At 43.4% G+C, this 19,387-nt stretch overlaps 2 protein-coding genes across 2 annotated transcripts; both read right to left on the minus strand.

The window, feature by feature from the left end:
* Positions 1-265: 265 nt before the first annotated feature.
* On the minus strand, positions 266-9,960 carry ppp4r3b (protein phosphatase 4, regulatory subunit 3B). The gene is made up of 16 exons (XM_086172969.1): positions 9,538-9,960; positions 8,897-8,952; positions 8,330-8,428; positions 7,524-8,147; positions 6,698-6,775; positions 6,359-6,475; positions 6,129-6,245; positions 5,037-5,168; positions 4,727-4,829; positions 4,553-4,594; positions 3,649-3,807; positions 3,241-3,410; positions 3,018-3,157; positions 2,776-2,924; positions 2,538-2,674; positions 266-2,311 (listed from the first exon to the last, which is right to left on the minus strand). The coding sequence occupies exons 1-16, from the start codon at positions 9,677-9,679 to the stop codon at positions 2,210-2,212; spliced, it is 2,367 nt and encodes a 788-aa protein (XP_086029095.1). The 5' UTR covers positions 9,680-9,960; the 3' UTR covers positions 266-2,209.
* Positions 9,961-11,440: 1,480 nt separating this feature from the next.
* On the minus strand, positions 11,441-19,280 carry pnpt1 (polyribonucleotide nucleotidyltransferase 1). Its single transcript, XM_086173010.1, has 28 exons — positions 19,029-19,280; positions 18,743-18,803; positions 17,960-18,034; positions 17,745-17,850; positions 17,619-17,668; positions 17,481-17,544; positions 17,353-17,400; positions 17,158-17,271; positions 16,891-17,077; positions 16,731-16,782; positions 16,509-16,566; positions 16,274-16,370; positions 16,071-16,173; positions 15,844-15,914; positions 15,617-15,653; positions 15,424-15,490; positions 15,231-15,320; positions 15,095-15,148; positions 14,610-14,719; positions 14,416-14,487; positions 14,135-14,198; positions 13,970-14,053; positions 13,506-13,589; positions 13,310-13,416; positions 13,152-13,207; positions 12,989-13,067; positions 12,593-12,640; positions 11,441-12,517 (listed from the first exon to the last, which is right to left on the minus strand). Exons 1-28 carry the CDS (start codon positions 19,154-19,156, stop codon positions 12,362-12,364), a joined length of 2,322 nt encoding a protein of 773 aa, XP_086029136.1. The 5' UTR covers positions 19,157-19,280; the 3' UTR covers positions 11,441-12,361.
* Positions 19,281-19,387: the final 107 nt, after the last annotated feature.

Genomic DNA, 19,387 nt, shown 5'->3' on the forward strand with positions numbered 1-19,387 from the left:
CCTGAAACACTTCAGACAGTAGGCCGGTTTTGAGCTGGAACCGGCAATTCTAACGGGATTCTACCACTGTCTGTTACTCTCCGATGCAATCAGAGCACTTACTGGGAGTATAGCAAGTCCAACACTGAGGAGGAAGAGGGTCTGGAAGGTTCTATCTGATGTAAAAGTATTAAAACAAAAAAAAAAAAAAAAATTTAACTTGAAATTTTGTAGGCTCTCACAGCCAATTAATACATTTAAAAAAAAATCGTATTAGATTCACAAGTTCAACATCAAGGTCACATTTAATTTCAAAATGTATCAAAATTCATACAAACGTTATTAATCAATGGTGGAAGTTAATGCACTTATTACAGATTTACCCGGGGAGGCGCCAGCAGGCAGGCCACATGTTGCAGGAGACAAATGAGAATCACAGACTGATTTCTCCCTCCAAATAAGATTTGTGCTCCGACTCCGATGCTGCCGCTTATAGTTTGCAAGACGTAAAATGCACGTCATTTTAACACGAGAGCCACTTCCCCTCATCTTCTTCCTGGTGTGCTTGTGAGAGAAAATGCAACTCATGAAGCTTTCCAGACCAACACTTGATTATGTCAGAAATACTGCTGCTGCTCAGCTGTGGGGTCAAATCTTAAAAAAAAATAAAAAAAATAAAAAAATAAAACAGAAAAAAGGCTGCATCAGAAAGTTTTCTCACATTTTGATTGTGCGGCTCAACACCAAACCGGGATGAATGCGAACTGTGGTGCCGTTCAAACATTTCTAACCTTGACTGTCAAACGGCCCCCCTCCCCTCCCTGGAGCCCGCGGGCTCAGTCTCAGATCAGTCAGTCAAATCTTGACTAGCGGGTCGTGTCACAGTGCACGGACGAGCTGGAGCATCCTTGTGATGCCGAGTCCACTCTGAACCTGAGATCTGTTAGAACAATACAACACCACTACATTCTGAAATTCAAAATGCAAAACAAGACATCCCCCAAGATATTGGCTGCAAAATTGACTTTACTGCAGTTTTAATGTTTGTTTGTTTTTTTTGTTAAAACCAGCATTTGCAACTTCTTTCCATCTTACATTGAAATCAAATGAACTGGACTGAAAGAGAGAACAGTGACCCCACCTTTTGTGCAACAACCACAACAAAAAAAATACACAGGTAGGTATCTCTCTCCCCTTTCCAAATGAACTCGGGGGCAAATGATTAAAAAGAAAATAAAAGGGAAAAAAAAAAAAACATCTGTACAGTACTTTCTAACAAAGTCATGAAACACAGGATTCCTGGCAAACGCAGTCCCGCGTCTGAGACGTGTGAGTCGTGGTTTGTGTGCCTTGGCCAAACTGACGCCGCGTAGCTGGAGGGTCGAGTCCTGCTCCTCCGGGTCTAAGTCTCGTTTTTCATCGCGAGTCCCCGCCGCCCTTGTCTCTGAAACGTCGTGTTTGGCTCGATCTATGGCTCGATCCCTCGGACCCCGGTGAGACTCGGCAGTTGCGTGGCAGGGCGGCTCGCGCCGCATCGGCCAGTCAAGCCTCCCTAAAACTACAACGGCGAGTCCCGCTGCCCGACTGGCTCCCCGACGGTTGGTTCGCTGGCGGGCTTCGCCTTCCTCTGCCTCTGGAGCTCACGTTTGTTTGGGATGAGGGTAATCAAATATGGACATGTCAGGGTTCCTGTACTACTGCAGCTTCCCTGTCACTGTTGCTATAGCAACAGGGCAGTTAGGAACTGCCTTGGCACTGTTATTTCTGCTGCGGCCCCTCTGGTTGGTGAGATGGTGGACAAGGAGGAGAACGTCGTTCGGAAGGAGGAGAGACCCGGGAGAGTGAGGTGGTATGAATGTTTGGGAAAAGGTCAGCGAGTTGGTAAATGGGAGAGAAGAGGAGCTTTCGGGGTCTCCTGGAGGAGGTTCTCGGTCGGAGGAAGAGGTAAAAAAAATGAAGAAAAAAAAAAACAAAACAAAAAAAAAAAAAAAAAAAAAAAAAAAATCAATGGGGTGATCTGTCTCTCTTTCCAGTGAAAGAGGAGCTCTCCACCTCCTTGCACAGAAGGAGAAAAGAGGAACAGCGATCAGGAGGAGCCGGTCTTTGTCCGTCTCCTCAGTGAGACTGACGGGTGGCACGAGCGGGCCGACGACCAATGACACTACCAGAGGAGGGAGGACAGGAGGGACTCTACGTCCGTCCCGCTGCAACTAAAAGGAGGACTTAGCCTTTAAGAGCTCAGACGGGGCCGCTTCCTCGGAGACTGCTCCTCCTCGTCTTCCTCCTCTTCGTCCTCATCATCAGGGTAGTCCACCAGACCAACCAGAGCAGTCTAAAAGAGAGGAAAATAGCATCAGATGTTTAAGAACATAGCAAATCTGAAGCAGTTGAAATAGTCAAAGGTCCTGAATGCGGCATAATGCCGGTATCACTGAAGTCACCGTGCAGCACTGAAAGGTGCATTTTTGATTCATTCAAAACAAATGCGCGCTGTAATTTCTCGGCCGGCATCAGTGAAGGAAAATAACACGAGCGTCGGGTGTCGGTTCTAGAAATACCTTCACTACTGGCGTGGCGGGAAGAGCGACGGTCTTGACGGAGGAGGCGGAGCTGCTCGGGGTGACGGCTGACGAGGTGGGTGGGATCACCGCGGCTTTCCCGTTGTTATTGGCACCATTGGCTCCGTTGGCTGCTCCTGCAAGACAGACGCCAGTATTACAGAGATAGCGCATAAAAAAAGAGACTTGTAACCAAGGAGGGAGGGGGAAGAAAAGACTTAACAACTGAGCACCTCACCTTTTTTGGCTTCCATGTACTTCCCATAGCTATCGGAAAAGTCGTCCTCCATTCTGCTCTTCTCCACAGCCTCTCCGTCGTCATCGTCGTCGTCGTCGTTGAGCCACAACTCTTCGTCCTGGTCCGACGACCGCGCATCTCTGCGATACCTGCGCAACGGACCTTCTTTCAAATGACACCAGCCGCAGGAAAGTTTGGCGGGATGGGAAAAGAGTCGCGGCGTCGCCTGCGCGTCCACTGACCTGTTGAGCCTCTGACTCTGCCGGTCTTTTTCCTGTTCGTACCGGCCTTTCAGGCCCTTGAAAGTCTGGACGTACTCAATGGATTCAAGTGCTTTGTAGAAGTTATCTACAATATGGGCTATTAGTGACTTGATGTCCTCCTGCAAAGAGAAGACGACGTGGCGGGAAATCACTAACGGGCCTTTCCGTGTGCCGCATTACACTTCTTTATGTGAGTACACACCACTTTAATGAACTCGAAGAGCTCGATGATGGCTGAGTTGAGGAGGTTGTATCGAGTTCCGTTGTCCAGAAGGGCGTTGATGACCGGCTCAAACAGGTTCCCTTTGATGATGTAGCGGTTGTAGTACTCGTCCTTTAGGCCGATGATGCGGCGCATGAATCGCAGGGCACCTGGGACATACGGGCGACAACGTTAATGCTTCAGGCAATTCTTTATTCAGAAATACCTTTTAAACGAGCTGAATGATGAACATATGAGTCACTGCTATTAAACTGATAAGAACCGTGCACATTAATGACACTACCGTAAGTGTCGTGGTCTGCAACCCTTAAAAAAGCTTCATTCTGAAAACAAGAGAACCGAGAAAAAGGAACAAGAGTGTGCAACTCCTACGTGTCTGCTACTCACAAAGAGCCAGGAAGGTGTGCTTTGAGTTCATCAGCACCAGCACTCTCCTGAGCAGGTCCTTATTCATGATGTAAGTCTTGATGTGGTAGGTGTGGTGCTCCACACAGAAGGTCAGGAGCTCCAGGATCAGCGCCAGCAGCTGAGCTGTCTGGAAGTTATCTGTTTGTAAAGTGGATTGTGTGTATGAATATTTCTATCCAAAGACATACAAGTCCATTTTCATCCTTATCAACCTCATATTTTACTAAAATTGGCGACTGTCTGTCTTCTGAAAAGGAACGTGCCTCTTAACTATGGTTTGTTTAGTTCAGGGGTCGGCAACCTTCACCATTCATAGAGCCATTTGGATCCGTTTTCCCACAGTACAGAAAACCCTTTTGAAATTTAAAATCAATTAACGGCATAGAACTCTTTTTTTTTTTTTGCCTTTACACTACGTATAACCAAAATGTGTTGCATTTTTCTTTTTTTCCAAATCAATGAACAACTACAGAGAAAATACATGGGACAAAACATTTTGAACTCCGAAAAAAAAAAGGTTGAGTTGAAGGTTAATACTCAGTGTCCATTTGAGTCCTCCTTGTATTTATGACAAAAAGCTGAACTTAAATTATCCACCGGCTGCAAACCAAAAATTCCGTCCTCTCTCTGTGTGCTGTCATCCTTTTACTAGCATATGAACCCGTTTATAAAAAGGAACACAGATATTTTAACACCTTTTATCCAGATGTTGTTACAACATTGCCATAATCGTCAAATTTAAAATTGCATTTTAAAAATGAACAAACTGAAATTAAATACATTTTAATGAAATACTTGTTGACTATTTTCAAAAGCCACGTGGAGCCGCAAGTGGCTCTGGAGCGGTGGGTTGCCGACCCCTGCGCAAGTTAAACTGACTCACCTGGACAGACTGGGTTGATCTTGGTGGATCCCTCCTGCAAATCTAAAAATCATAAAAAAAAGATAAAAAAAAAAAAAAAAAAAAAAAAAAAAAAAAAAGAGCGTTCAAATTTCATTTCCATTAATTCTAAGTGTTTTTGTTAATGTTTTGTTCTGATATTTCAACATGGCTTACCTTTCGAGTTTTTGTCATGAGCTGTGTTGGCCAGCAGCGGAGCAGTTAGAACATGCATGCAGTACTTATAGAAGAAACTCAGAAATTCTGTCTTTTCAGTTTTCTAAAGGAAACAAAACATAGGAGACTCTAAGTGCTACTGTGCTTTTTCATTTGGCAATGTAGTGTGCGTGCTGTAACAGCTCACAGATCTGATTGGAAGTCCGAAAGAAATACAAATAATTTCCCTCGTCACAAGCTTTAAAAAAAATAAAATAAAATAAAAAAAAAATCTCCCTTTAATTCTTAATTAATTATCTCATCCACTTACATTTGTAGAAGCCAGCATGTTCTCTGGGTCAATTAGTGTCCTGAGCAAGCCCATCAGCTGGACAGCACCACCTAACTCTGGGTCAGAGTCGCAAATCATCTGCTTGATCACAACATTAATCAGGAGAACATCCTGTAAAAACACAGACACACAAAAACAATCAATCGAGAGTACAAGGTTTCCGTTGAAGGAGCAGTACGACTTAAAAACACCGAAAGCAAATCTGGATGTTACCGAACAAACTCCAAATGCCTTCTTGAAGGTTCTTTCAAACCTGACTAATGATTCACCGAACTTCCCCTTGAATTAAACGGGAGCCAACAGCTCAACTAGATCTGGGCATTTTACGGCCCGTGGGCCACATCTGGCCCGTTTTGCTTTTTTATCCAGCCCGCCAAACTATTTTCTTTGAATATTTTAATGAATATTTTCAATCACTATTGAATTTAGAAACCCCTTATTTTTTCCTTTTGTTTAATTTTTGTGGATGATTTCATACAAAATAATCTTGGTACATTAATATGATCATCAATGATTTTAATGCTGAAATAAAATTCCCCCCCAAAAATTATATTTCAGTTAAATTGTAAATTATGTAGTATCCAAATTGAACAATTTACATGCCAACTAGTTGGCTCGTGCATAAAAATTAAAAAAGACATGTGGTCCTTCAGCCAAAATAATTGCCCACCCCCGAGGTTGACTATCAGACCAGTCAGCATTTGGAGGCTCTCTTTCTCTCTCTCGAACAGTGTTGAATATTGACTTTGGTATTTTAGTGATTCATGAGCCCCTGGTATTTGTCTAGAGGATTAGGGTTGGCCAATATACACTAAAAAAGCAAGAAAAGCAATCATATGGCATGAGAGGCTTTCAGTTCCTAAGGCAGATGTTGATGATACAGCTCAGGTTTATACATGTTGCTCCTATGGACACCTTTAGAACACCAAACATTTGCACAGGATCTAAACGGTCTTATTTATAAAACTTGGAAAGGTTTAATGATTAATATACCAAATAGTCCTCCAGTCTAAACAACACTGTGTAACTCCAAACAGAATGACTTGTTGACCCTGGCATTTTAATTCTTACATCATCAGTCTGTTGTGGTTCCTGCATGACAAATTCCCTGACCATGGAGGGGCTGAATTCCACCAGGTAGGAGAAGATGTCTGTAGCTGCTGCTCTCACCTGCAGGTCATCCATCCCCTGAACAGATTAAAACACTCACTGGAAACAGTGGACATAGACGCTTTCATACAAGGTTAAAAGTTGTCATCTATTGCAAAAATAGAGTATGTCACCTTGGACCACGAACATACCATGACTATTTCAAGAGCAGGTAAAATGCCTAGATTGGCCAGAGTTTTGAAGAAAGCGTCCCTGTTTTGCGGTTGTAATGTTTGTGAAAAAGCACAGAATTCCTTGACGAAGTTCACCTGAGGAGTACAAGATATATGGCAAAAATAGAGCTTAATTAACAAAAACAAGATCAGCTTGGATTGGTTTGCAGCATCTATGTGGTTGCGTTTCCCCGCAATGCTAATAATCACACTGATTGCAATTTAGAGGCAGGGAAAACAAATTATTAAATGGTGCAAAGTTAACATTTGTGCATGAGCTCAACAAGTGGGCCAAGACACAACTCATATTTGACTTACTAGCTCTCTCCTTTTACTATCATCTGTGGCTTCATCTGTGAGCTGTGCAAAAACCTCTGTAAGGAACTTCTCATCTTCCTGTGACAACAGGAAAATGGGGTTTACACATCCAAACATAGAAAAAAAGGAAAATATACAAGGGGAGCTGCAATAAATTACGAAAACACACAGTGTTTTGCTGCAGGAAGACTGGAGTATCAAAGCAAGCAGTAACCCACAACAGAGAAACACGTGATTCTAGTCATGACATTACGTGGCGTGAGACCTTGTACTGCTATACATTAATTGGGGGAAAAAAAAAAGCCACAAAAAAGCAAATATAAGAGCGTGGAAAACATATTCGATGATGTCAAGTTGTGAAGGCCCATTTACGGAGCCAAAAACTGTACTCTCTTAAGAGATGGTTATTAAGATGACAAGCAATCTTTACAATCTCTTGACATTATGGTTCATTCTCTGAACAAGCGGACATTTTTCAGACATTGATACAAAACCGAAAGGCCTTTCCTTCATTTAGAATTTAAGAGTCTCAAACATCTACTGGTTGATCATGGCACTCATCACATCCAGCTTGACGCCACTTTACATAAAGGAATTATTGCAAGCAGCGGTTAATCTCCGGTAATTTTACATTGGTACGCGTCACAGACCATTTGTTTCGGTGGGTTGGGTAAGACACCTTTTCTTCTATTTGTCTAATATCAGCGAGTAAAGTAAATGCTGTTCCCGGATCCGTGCTGCCAATTCAATTTGGTAACATAACCATGGATGCCTTGATGGCACTAACAGCCTTAGTGACCTAAAAGTCATCGGTTTCTCGTCTTACCTGCAACATACTGACAATCTCCACTTTGTTGAAAAAGATGAAGGAGGTGAGTGTCGAGAGGAAATTCTCCTCAAACACAGAAGGCGTGGGAAGGATGATATCTTGGATGTACTGCACCCGGTACGTCTGGTGTATTTTCTGCCGCAGCTCAGAGTCTGTGATCGGGATCACTTCCTTAAACTTTGCCGTCTTGGTCAAGAATTCCCTATGCCGTTTAGGCTGAACCAGAGCTGGGTCGTATTCAAGGCAGCCCACCACATCCATGATACAGTCGTCCGAGAACATCACTTCAAAGAGGGCCGCTTTATTGAGGAACAAAACACCTCGAACAATCTCATAGAGGTGATGAAGGCCTTCCCTGTTGTCCAGGTCCTCGCATACTCTGAAGAGACCCAGGAGTTTCTTGAGATAGCCCTCGCTCATTAAGGCCAAGGCAAGTTTTTCCCTTCGGATGGGCGAGGAAAGGACAGATGTTACAAGATCGGCGATCTCCTCCAGTCGGCTTAGCTCGCAAGGGGGGAGCTCCACCAGATGGCTCGTCTCTGGGATCTCCTCAAACCTCTCTTCCTCTGACTCATCGATGGGGTCGTGAGTGATGTCCAGAGCAGGGTCCTTCCCTTGCACCTTAATGAAAAATGTTTGGTAAACTTTAGAAAAAGCAGAAGAATTCGCCATAGAAATACAATAACTTGTTCGAGCCCTGGAGAGAGCACATTTTCTACCCATAATGGACTTAAAACATGCCACGTTGACATTTTACTATCAAAATAAGTTTAGACAGGTCCCATAAAGATTCATGGCTCTACCTGGCAAATCTTCTCCCAGATCTCATCGCAGCCAGCTTTTTCTTGGAAACTTAGAGCCAGATCATAGTTATCCGCTTCGGACCAGACAATCAGCGTGTCCTAGGAAACCAAAAGGAGACGAGAAAACATTGAAAAATGTTTCTTTCTAAACTCACATGGTTCACTTAAGTATACTTATAAGAAATCAGCATGCAAGCAAACACAAATCACAGGAGCAGATTTAATGGCTACACATAAACCTAATCTTACGCTTGAAACTGAATTGAGTCATGTGACATTTATCAATATCTGAATTTGCCTGGGGGAGATTTTTGTTCAATTATGGGATTTTACTGTTATATTTCCTATTTAAACTGTTTATTGTGCCCCTCCTACCCCTTGCTGATTCTTCAGAATTGTATTCAGAACAAAAACTGCACAAAGAGTTATTTACAAACCATTACTGGCTAGTAATGTTGCAACACAATTGAAAACTACACAGCAAGATACTGATGGAGAATTTAGATTTAAAATTAAACACAGACACGCCACATGTGGCTCCTCCAGTCTTCCAATAGCTGCACTTACCTGTTGTTTCTGATATGCAGTATTGGGGCTTATCTTGGACTCCAACAATAACGATCCTACAACGCAAATAATCGAGACAAAGAGTTTAATTTTCGATTTAGTACTGATGATTAAGACGAACTTTCTCAACGAAGTTGTTCACGGTTCTTGGCACTCTGTGGCAGGCGGAGAACACCACCGTTAGACATTGTGAAACATCAATTACTCATTGATTGAGGACCACCGATCACATAAAGTACTGTATAAAATGTTTTCCGATCGTCACCGACCGACTCAAGAGTCCACAAGTTTGCTGGAAATCAAGGCTTTAAGTGAAGAGTGTTCATTATCAGGAGCAAAAACAACTTAGTACGTCCAACACTTCGAGGGCCCCGTGTTGCCGACATCACGTCACCTGCTAAAGTAGCAGGTTTGGTAACGTTAGCGCCAAGATATCGAGCTGTCTTTTGTCGAGGCGGCTTAAATATGTTTGTCCCAACTGTGTGGAGCCTCCGGTCCAAAGTACTGCAAATCCCGCAAATTTAAATTCAACAAACACAGCGAGGACAGAGTGGTTAAGTGGGTGATTCTGCCCGAACAACCAGCACTTAGCATGCTAACGCTAGCCAACGTAGTGTCTGTGTGGCTATCTGTGAACTTACCGTCCGACTCGGCCTCAACTAATAGCGATATCCCCCTCAGACTTTCAACAAACGTGGAAGAAACGTGTCCGGTACCCCGATCATCCCACTGCCGGTCTTCGTTGAGCGTGTAGACTTTAACTCGCCGCCGAGTGTCCGACATGGTTAAACGAGTCGGGGCTAGCAGGCTAGCTGGCTGCTAACAAGCTATCACCTCACCTCGTCTACTGTTTTCCTAGCCTGTTAACTTTGTTACCAGCCGCATGTTACAAAACATGCAAGGGGTACGCAAAGTTGACGCCGACGGCAATTTATCATTTACGCTAATTCCTCAACATTTTAGGCCGCCAAACTATTTGACGAGAGGTCCCAATATCACGTAGTAAAATTCATAGAGAACACAACAACTCTAACGGCCTCTTTGCTAACGTCCACAGACCGCCATCTTGTAATCCGATCTTGTGTTCTTTTTTTCCCCTCGACGTCAATCAAGCTCCACCATGCGGTTCCCAGCTCGTAGCTCCACTGCAGGGGTAACGGTCGAAATATATATTCACGGCTTCCGAGGTTTTGAAAGATTTTAATCGAGACACCCATTATTTCAGTATAGTTTTAACTATTCACATTGTTTCTATCCTTATTAATTCGACGTCGTAGCATTGTAGCTAGCATGCCGCAAGCCTTTTTCGTGATGTTTAAAACTACTTGTTGATCAGAGCTGGCTGGTGAGAGTTGGTTTCTAAACCTTCACAATATTCGAAATAAATCCCCCAAACTCGGCTTAAACTCCATTTAATGTTACATTATAATTTAATGTCACATTTCCAAGCCGAACAAACGTTCATGAGTTGACGCAGTTTGAAGTACAAAACCCCCCAGTTTGGGTAGGGACTTAAAACTAATATCGAAATAGCAAAAATGTCGACTGTTTTCATAGTGTATGGAAATACAACATTATATATTTATCTGCCATAAAAAGGCGACCTCTTAATATACATTTTGAATTCTAAGATATTATTTGACATTTTTCCTCAACTATACAATAGAAATAGGACGGGGATTTGCACTTAAAATGTGCTCTTCTATTGTAGTAACGCAATTGACACACAAGGGACATTTCTCACTAAAGTTACGTGAAAACCCAAAGTTATATTTTTTTTGTCTATTAAGACTAATGAAAGAATTAAAGCACGTATGATGCAGGAAGCGGTTTATTATTACCTTTACCAACTAATACTTCTCCATTTGTACATAATGAAATTGCTCTGTCACCTCAGCTCTAAAACAAATGCCAAGCAAAAAAGCAAACATCCTCGCCAACTGTTGCCACTCAACCTTAAACTGCACAAACAATCTTTTCACATTCTTACATTTGCAAATATGTCCAACATCTAATTCACTTTTCAAGTGAGAATTCGGGGCCAAAAAAATCAAGACTACAGCGCTTGCAACACACAATAGCATTTTATTGATCAGCAACAGGCACCTGTATGTAAATGTGAGCAGCCAGTCAATTCACATGGGGAATGAATGACTGTGAAATAAGGAAATGGACCAATTGACAATTAAAAAAAAAAAAGTGTCATATGAAGGATTTTTGCTGCTTTTTAGGTCTTCTAGTCATACTTTTTGCTTTGTGTTGTTAGGAGGTGTTTGTGTTGGGGCAGAAGATGCTTCCTTGATGCGTCAACACTTCTTTGGCTATTTTTATTGAATACCTGGTTTATTGACACCTCACAAATTCTTTAATTTCTTAAAATCATCTGATTTGAAATCTCTCATACTCAATGAGAAGAAAGTATTTAACAAAAATAGCTGATGTATTTAGGGGAAAAAATATCTACATTATTAAACAATAACCTGGTTTGCACATAGAAGATTTATGGATGTAGGGAGAGAGGAAAAGTAAGACAAGAACAACAACTTGGGTTTGAATGTATTTTTAAATACAATTGGTTCAATGTGGACTAGAGATTGAAACTGCCAAAGATGCAAACCACCAAAAAACCTTACAAAAGGATATGAAGCCCAAAGCCTCCTCTGTAGTTTTCAAACCTTAAATCTATTGAATTAACAGCCCACAACATTTGTTGTAAATGTAAAACATAATTTGGTCTTCACACAAATATTTTCAATTTATTTCCTGGGTCTGTGGATTTAAAATCTATTTTCACATCTCTTTCTCAGGGGCTGATCCAAACACCTGGATGCAGATGACGGCAGGGGTTGACAAAGATGCACTCTTTACATCCATTCGGTACAAAAGGCTCGAGGCTGGGCCATGTTTTAAAACTGGAATTAGCAGCAGCCGCAGTTCAGTCAGTGCTTAGGTTCAATATATTATTAGTCTTTCAATATCATGAATCAGAAGGGCGTCCTTATTTAGTCTGGGCCTTAGACTGAAGTCTGGGTCTTTTCTGTGCATTTTCAAACTAAAACAAATAAAAAACATTTTTTGCACAAATATCAAGGCAAATGTCCATTTAGCATTTTCTTTTGTCAGGTGTATTACCTTGGTGAACACAGAGACGAGGCACATACTTGAGGAACGGTCATTTTGACAAAATTTTTCAATTTTAAGGATTTAAAACAAACATGACCCTTCTTTGTGTTGCTGTCAGTGCTCGCTGTGGAAAAAAGAAACAGAAAACTAACATATTGACACACTGGTACATTTGGAAAGGTAAGGCTCTGTCTCACTATCATCCACTTCTGTTGACAGTTTGGCCCGTGATGTCAGCAGCGGGAGTCTGCACTCGTCAAGCTCGCGATGCACTTCCCGTCGTGACCGGGACAGTTTCCTGAACAACACCGGTTCATATTCCTTTGCTGCGTTTGCATCCTGTCACAAGTCCGTGTTGGATGTGTGGCTGTTGCTTGATCCAATGGAGATGCTCTGTTTATCACTTAGAGTTTTGACGACGGTCGCTACGGGTGACTGAAGCACCTTCCGCGAGAGTCTCATCCGGCCGTCGGTCGGGTCCCTCCCAAAATATTTGACCTGTTTGCAAAAGCCCAGATTGTTATCACAGATGAAAACATGCGACTCGACCGTTTTAGGTTTACTGACACTCACCTGAATCTGCTGGCCCACCTCTAATCCCAAAGCACTTGGATGTTTAATCTAAAAGTAGAATTCAGAGAAATAAACTTAAATGTATTTCATTTAAAACACTCCTTCACCACTTCACAGAAAACCTTAAAAAAGAGTAAATGACCTTAAAAGTCACCATAAATTATCATTGATAAAATGTACAAAAAACAAATTTGAAAAAAAAAAAAAAAAAAAGTTATTTTTTGTAAACCAGATAGTAAAAATACATGGATGGAACCAGTTCTTTTCAGAACAAGGACTGTTTAACATTTTCTGCTATTAATATCAGTGCTTTAATAACAACACGACAGCTTAAGAGACGGTCCCACTCAAACATCGGTAAGGCAACAGGAACTCTGACAAAGAGTGTGAACTAACCCGTTTGTGGTCGAGCTGCGAGTTATGTAGGAGGACGGCACTCATGTTGGGATAGAGCTTCACCATGACTCCGATATCCCTGAAGCAGAGGATGAGGAGGATTTAGGACGCGAGTGTTTGTTTACTTTCCATGTGTGAGCTCCGACTGCACGGCGGCACTCGCCTTATTTCCGTGATGGTCGCTGTGTAAACTGCGCCGAACTCCAACTGCTGTTCTTGCTGCAAAAGACAAAAACAAACGTTGGGTCTTGACTCCTCCTTGACCCTTCTCAGCCAGATTCTGTTGTGTTTCTTTAAAGCCGGGGAAAAGCGTGGACTCACATCATCTTTGCAGAGCTCACCGATGAACTCCTGAGCTTCGTTCATGGCTCCCGGCGTCGGCGCAAACACGGAGAAAGTCTCTTCGTCAACCTGGCTTATCGTCACACCTTTGATAAATCGAAAGGAAAGCCAGTGGCAATTAAAATCCGAGCTTTTCTGATTTATTAAAATCCGGTCATGTTCATTTAGACGTTACCTGTTTGAGCTTGTAGCCTGCGGAGGTTGTATCCACCGGGACCCACGAAGCGGGCTCGCCTGGAGACGGGAACCCGCACAGTCTCTGGAGACAAAATGATGATTATGTTTTAACAGCGCAACTTAATTTGCTCACATCCTTATCAGCTCAGGCGTTAGTGAGGGTGGAGCACTCTTCCTTTGCTTTGGGTTATTTTCACAGGAAAAATCCCAAGTGACCTGGAATGCATCACTCCGAAGAGGCTGAAATGTTCAGTGTAATTTTTCTTTATAGAAAGCCATTGTGTATTTTTGATCTAAAGGGAAAAGTGTTTTCTGTGAGGTCACGCTGATCTTGATTTTTGATCATTGAGTTCTCATCAGTTTATCCCAGAGGACATTCGTCTCTGAAGCAATGACAATTTTGTACTGCCACGTGCTGCATATTAACAAATGTTTACCGCTGAATTCAGATCCCAAACGTACCTACAACAGGTCCGTTTTCCTTCCTTGTCGCCCTTGGTTTGGCTATACATTTGTTCATGATACCCAGGATTTCCCGCTTTGCCACTGAAATATAATAATACAAAAGCCATTGTTATCTCTCGTTAGAAATTACATTTTATTTTGCAGAAACACCACTGTGTCTACCTGTGGCCTGCTGGATGGCCTCCATGACCACCTTAAGGGGCAAACCTGGAATCTTCACATCAGCCTGTGGTGAGCAGAGGGAATAGAAACACACAAACACACGCGTGCAAGTTTGGAGTTATAATCAGCATGTGCGGGAAGAAATTAGGAGGAGGCTCTGTCCGTGGCAGATACCAAGAAAAACATTTATTTCCATTAATCACTGGTATCTTACTCAACTAAACATCAACAAAAGTGGAAAATGTGGATTACTTCTGTTAAAAGTTTCACAGACACAGTACCTGTAATGCAGTGATGCCCTTGTTGGTTCCAGCAAGTTTGAAGTCCATGTCTCCAAGATAATCCTCTATTCCCTAATTAAAAGTACCAACAAAGAAAAAAAACAATATTGCGAAAGATTTTTGTTCAGATTTTTAATATCTGACCAAATGTTTTTCCTGCAGATGCTACCCGACGGACGTTTGGCCTTACGAACCAGGATGTCAGTCAACAGCCTGTAATCCTGGATCTCAGCAGGTTTCTCTGGGTTGGGTTTGGAGATGAGTCCGATGGCGACGCCCGCCACGGCACTTGAGATGGGGACACCTGGGAGACAGAAAGGGCTTCGGTCAGTGACGCACTCACTCTGCTTTCGGCAGAAGATCTCACAGATGTTCATCTGAAGGTTTGAGGACACTCAATCTGGTAAATTTTCTGTCTGTGTGAAGCAATGGCGTTAGACAATTCCAAATTGAGTCGGGCACAGAACACGAATTCGTTCCACAATTAGCAAGCTGCGTTCATTGTGCCCAATCAATATGAACACAGTAAATAATAATTTAAGTTTGAGGAAAAATAGGGTTAGATAAAATAGAACCTTGAATACGTTGACAAAATATAACCCTCAATATAGACTCAACACAATAAGTGAAACCCCACAGCATCCAATCGTTAAATAATGGCTATGTGGACGTTCCATACCTGCGTCCATGAGGGCGAGGCTGCCTCCACACGCAGATGCCATGGATGAGGATCCTGAGCGGGAACACAGCGGGACAGGAAGGCAGCCATTATTGTTTTATAACACCATGGTCCCGTCTCTTTCCGTGTGTCTTACCGTTTGACTCCAGCACCTCAGCAGTCACCCTGATGGTAAAGGGGAAGTCTTGGGGAATGACGGGCCTCAGAGCCTTCTCAGCCAGGGCCCCTAGGAACACACACACACATTGAAATGCAAACAGTCTACTTGTTAAGGAGGCTAGCATTAGCAGATGCAGAATCCAGGTATAGGCATGAATTTAAATGCAAACCGTGTCCGAGCTCTCTCCTGTTCAGACCTCCCATTTTTCCAATCTCATTGGTTGCATACGGTGGAAACTGTAATGAAAGGGCTAACTTTAAAATTGGTTTCTTTCAAAAAAAAAAAACAAGTTTCACGTGAATTTTAGACGAAACGTGAATAATTTTACACATCGGACTCCAAATGTGCAAACGTGATCTTACCTCATAATGAAGCATGAAGTTTTTATCTTTGATGCCACTGTTGAAAGAAGACATAGGAGATGTGGGTTTATCTGACTGCAAGAACTTGGATTATGCTAAATAAATTAGCAAAATTCAGTTTAACACAGGAGAAGGATTGATCTGTGTCAGAGGGAACGGGCATAAAATTTGCGAAGTTGCCGAGAGCTGCCTGATATTTCTCGTGTGATAGATGACGGTGAAGGCACCTCAAGGCAGTGGTGATGATGTCAGCTTTGATGCTGGACTCCAGGGAATCAAAGGTGACGCTGGACAGGACCTGGAGGAGAGACGGGCTGCTTGAGCTCTGGAAAAAGCACTTCTCTAGGCTGTTGAGCCAATGAAAATGTCATGCTCTCTGATAATATTAGATTAGCTTTAGGTCATTTGAGAAGGCACTTTTTCCAGTTGCCAAAAAAAATCAACAACTCAATACCTGTGTTTGCCCTCTCTGGAACAAAGCTGAACCGTGAAGCGGTTTGAAGAGGTTGATGTCACATGAAATGTTCCTTAACGCAGTCAACTCCCTCCCGTCGCACCTAAACACACAGAACTCGTTGGAAATCTGAATTACAGCGCAGTGTGTATATCTGTGCGTCGATATATACTGTATATAAAGATCAAAATGACCGAGCTCACCTCCTGTACTCGTTCAGTACCAGATTGCGGAAGATTTCTTTACACACAACGTTGAAGGATTCGATGATTTCAAAAGGCTCGGCTTGGGGAAATGTTTCTGTCCGAAAAAAATAAAATAAAAATAAAGTCATACCATTAATTGAAAATAATACAGACTTTGTCTTGTGTGATAAGATTGAAAAAATATCACGGACATTTCTTAATGCTGTCCACATGAATAACGAGGAGGATTTACCTTTAAGACTCTCTTCTGTTTCAAGTCGAATTTTGTTAACGGCATCGTCTCTAGAAACCTGCGCCAGGATGACCGTCGTTACTCATCAAGAAAAAGCGTTCAAAAATCCAACCATTTTTTTTTCCCAAACTATAACAGAAACAGTCAATGAATTTAGGTCGCATTTGCAGAGTGCACGCGGCAGCTGAGTGGTAAACCTAGATAAGGTGACATAGTTTTCACCTTGTCGTGAGTGTCGTCCGTGAAAACGGCGTGGATCCTCTCCGAGGCTGATCTGCGCAAAACGAAAAACAAACAGTACTCAGATACTGAGATTCGTAAATTGACTCTAGCGCCCGCTTGTGTTTCAGGAAGCTGTTTTGCCCCCCATAAGCCTTCTTACTGCCGAGCATGTTCCACCATGGCGGCTGGGGCGGTGAAGACTTTGACCGGCGTTCGCTTGACCACCTTCTGCTGTCGCTCCAGGTGCTGGATGCCGTGGATGATCTGCTGGGTGTGTTTGACCCCCACCTTGACGGCGTGCAGGAAGTCCTGCTGCAGGACGTTCTCGGCCGACGCCTCGATCATCACTGGGAGACGTTTGGGGTGAGGGTGAGTGGTGCTTTCCCTGAGGGCGACCTCGGCTTTCGGACCCATGTTTACAACGTACCCACGTGACTGGAGGGGGCTCCGGCCACAATGAGGTTGAGGGTGCTGGAGGCCATCTCCACCCTGGTGGGGTTAACCAGCACCTCGCCGTCGACAATGCCCATACGCACGGCACCTAGAACACACACAAGTGTTAAGAGTGTGTGTGTCAGGGGAAAACATTTATGTGTGTTGTCCAGTTTGACGGTTTACCCACCGATGGGTCCTTTCCAGGGGATGTCAGACAAGGCCAGAGCAGCAGAAGCTTTGGGGGGAACAAAATATGGACTTTTAATTTATTTGGTCAGGAATTGACAATAATATACTCTTTTCCATGAGGTTTACCGGCGTTGATGGCCAGCACATCTGGATTGTTGACGCCATCAACAGCCAACAGATTGCAGAGGATCTTCATAAGAAAAAGTGCAAATTAAAAATGGAATAAATCTGGGGAAGTATGTAGAAAAAAAATAAAGAACTGACCTGAGTGTCGTAGAAGTAACCGGCAGGGAAGAGAGGTCTGATGGACCTGTCTGAGCCAGAGACGCGGGAGACGGTTATTCGACCGGGACCTTCACGAGACAGGACCAGAACATCGGGTGGACTCACCGATCAGCCTGCTGGTGAGGATCTCGTGGTCCGTGGTTCCAAGCTCTCGGCGCAAATAGTTGGTAGGGATTCGCCCTGCAGCCGCAGCCTTCTGTCTGTAGTCCACCTGTGCGTAGAAATGACGGACAGGCGCTTTGAGGAAACATTATTCGAGGTCACCGACAAAGGTTACGGATTAAAGGGTGAGAAGGGTAAGAAGGGCTTCGAGGACGTACCACCAGGGGCATGAACTGAGACGGGGACGGCTTGGTTTTGCTGACGGCCGTGGCCATCACAGAGGTTTCTCCCAGCTGCACACAGACACACAAATAGACACAGTACTTGACTGCTTTCTCTGCAAAGCATCTACCAGAGTCCACAGGAGAGCTACTTCCATCGCCATGGACCACACACAACCCCAACACGGACTGTTCACACTCCGGTTCTCCATCCAGAGGTACAGGGGTGTGAAATGTAGAACAACACAAGTAAATAACTCATTCTTCCCAACTTCTATTAGACTCCTGAACAACTATCAGTAGTCAATAAACATGTCCTGCTTCTGGACAATTCTTTACCTTACATTGCCTTCGTCCCTTTAAATGTCTCTTCTCTTTACATTTATTGATATTGTTATCGTTGCGCTGCTATGACAAACAAATTTTCCCTATGGGGATCGATTAGGTATTATCTTATCCAGCAAAGCCAGTGTTGCACTCAAGTATCTATTAAAAACTTTCTCCATACAACCTGCACCTTCTCTGAGTTTGCACATTCAAAGCTGCACTCAACTTTAACGTGCACATCCTGGTAATAGTGTTTACTTTTCCCTGCACTATTTACATGTGGTTAAGATAGTATGTTTACAGTATGTTACCTATCTGTCAGCACCGCAACATAAGAATTTCACTGTACATGACAATGAACACTCTGAATCTTGAATATGTGTGAACTGACACGGTTTCTTCCCTCAAAACTTTTGCAGGACGAAGCACATCCTTGCAGTGAGATGAGTTTACCTTGACCACTGCTGATCCATCTGCAAATCTGGCCAACTGGCCGGATGAGATCTCAAGCTTCCTGAGAAGAGATAATAATCAGGGGATGACACTCCACTGAAACATATGTGTGTGTGTTTTGGAATCACATGCATGGTCAGATTTATGACAAGCATGACAAAATCACTCCACTTTAACGCTGTTCATAATTGCCATCTTTCAAACGCAACACTGGTGATACCAACGTGAAAGTGGTTGGTAGTCATGATGGTGAACTGCAGAAAGGAAGCTGGGAAAGTCAACTCACTTCTCCCCAAGGTCCACGGCCACCCTCAGGGAGCTCCCGTGGCTCCGGTACACGCTCTGATGGCACCGACGTGCGTGGCGGCAGGCTAATGCGCGGCCCGCCCGCCTCAGGAGCAAGAAACACCGCATGTCCGCCCACAAACGCCAAACAAAACCCCGGCGGGAAACCTATTTGGTGATGTTTAGGGCTCCGACGCGGGCGTGGGGGATTCCATTGCAGCCTTGGTCACGTGGGGCGGAAGTGCGATTCCGAGCGGAGGCTTCTGATTGGGCGAGCCGAGGTCACATGTGTGACCGGGTAAGGTGTCCGACAAGCAACAAACGTCAAACTCGTTATTAAACTCGTTATTTTGGAAAAAA

Source organism: Fistularia commersonii, chromosome 2 (assembly GCF_037954325.1).
Source record: "Fistularia commersonii isolate RoL2024-O1a breed Wild chromosome 2, RoL_Fcom_v1.0, whole genome shotgun sequence".
NCBI classification, from domain to species: Eukaryota; Metazoa; Chordata; class Actinopteri; order Syngnathiformes; family Fistulariidae; genus Fistularia; species Fistularia commersonii.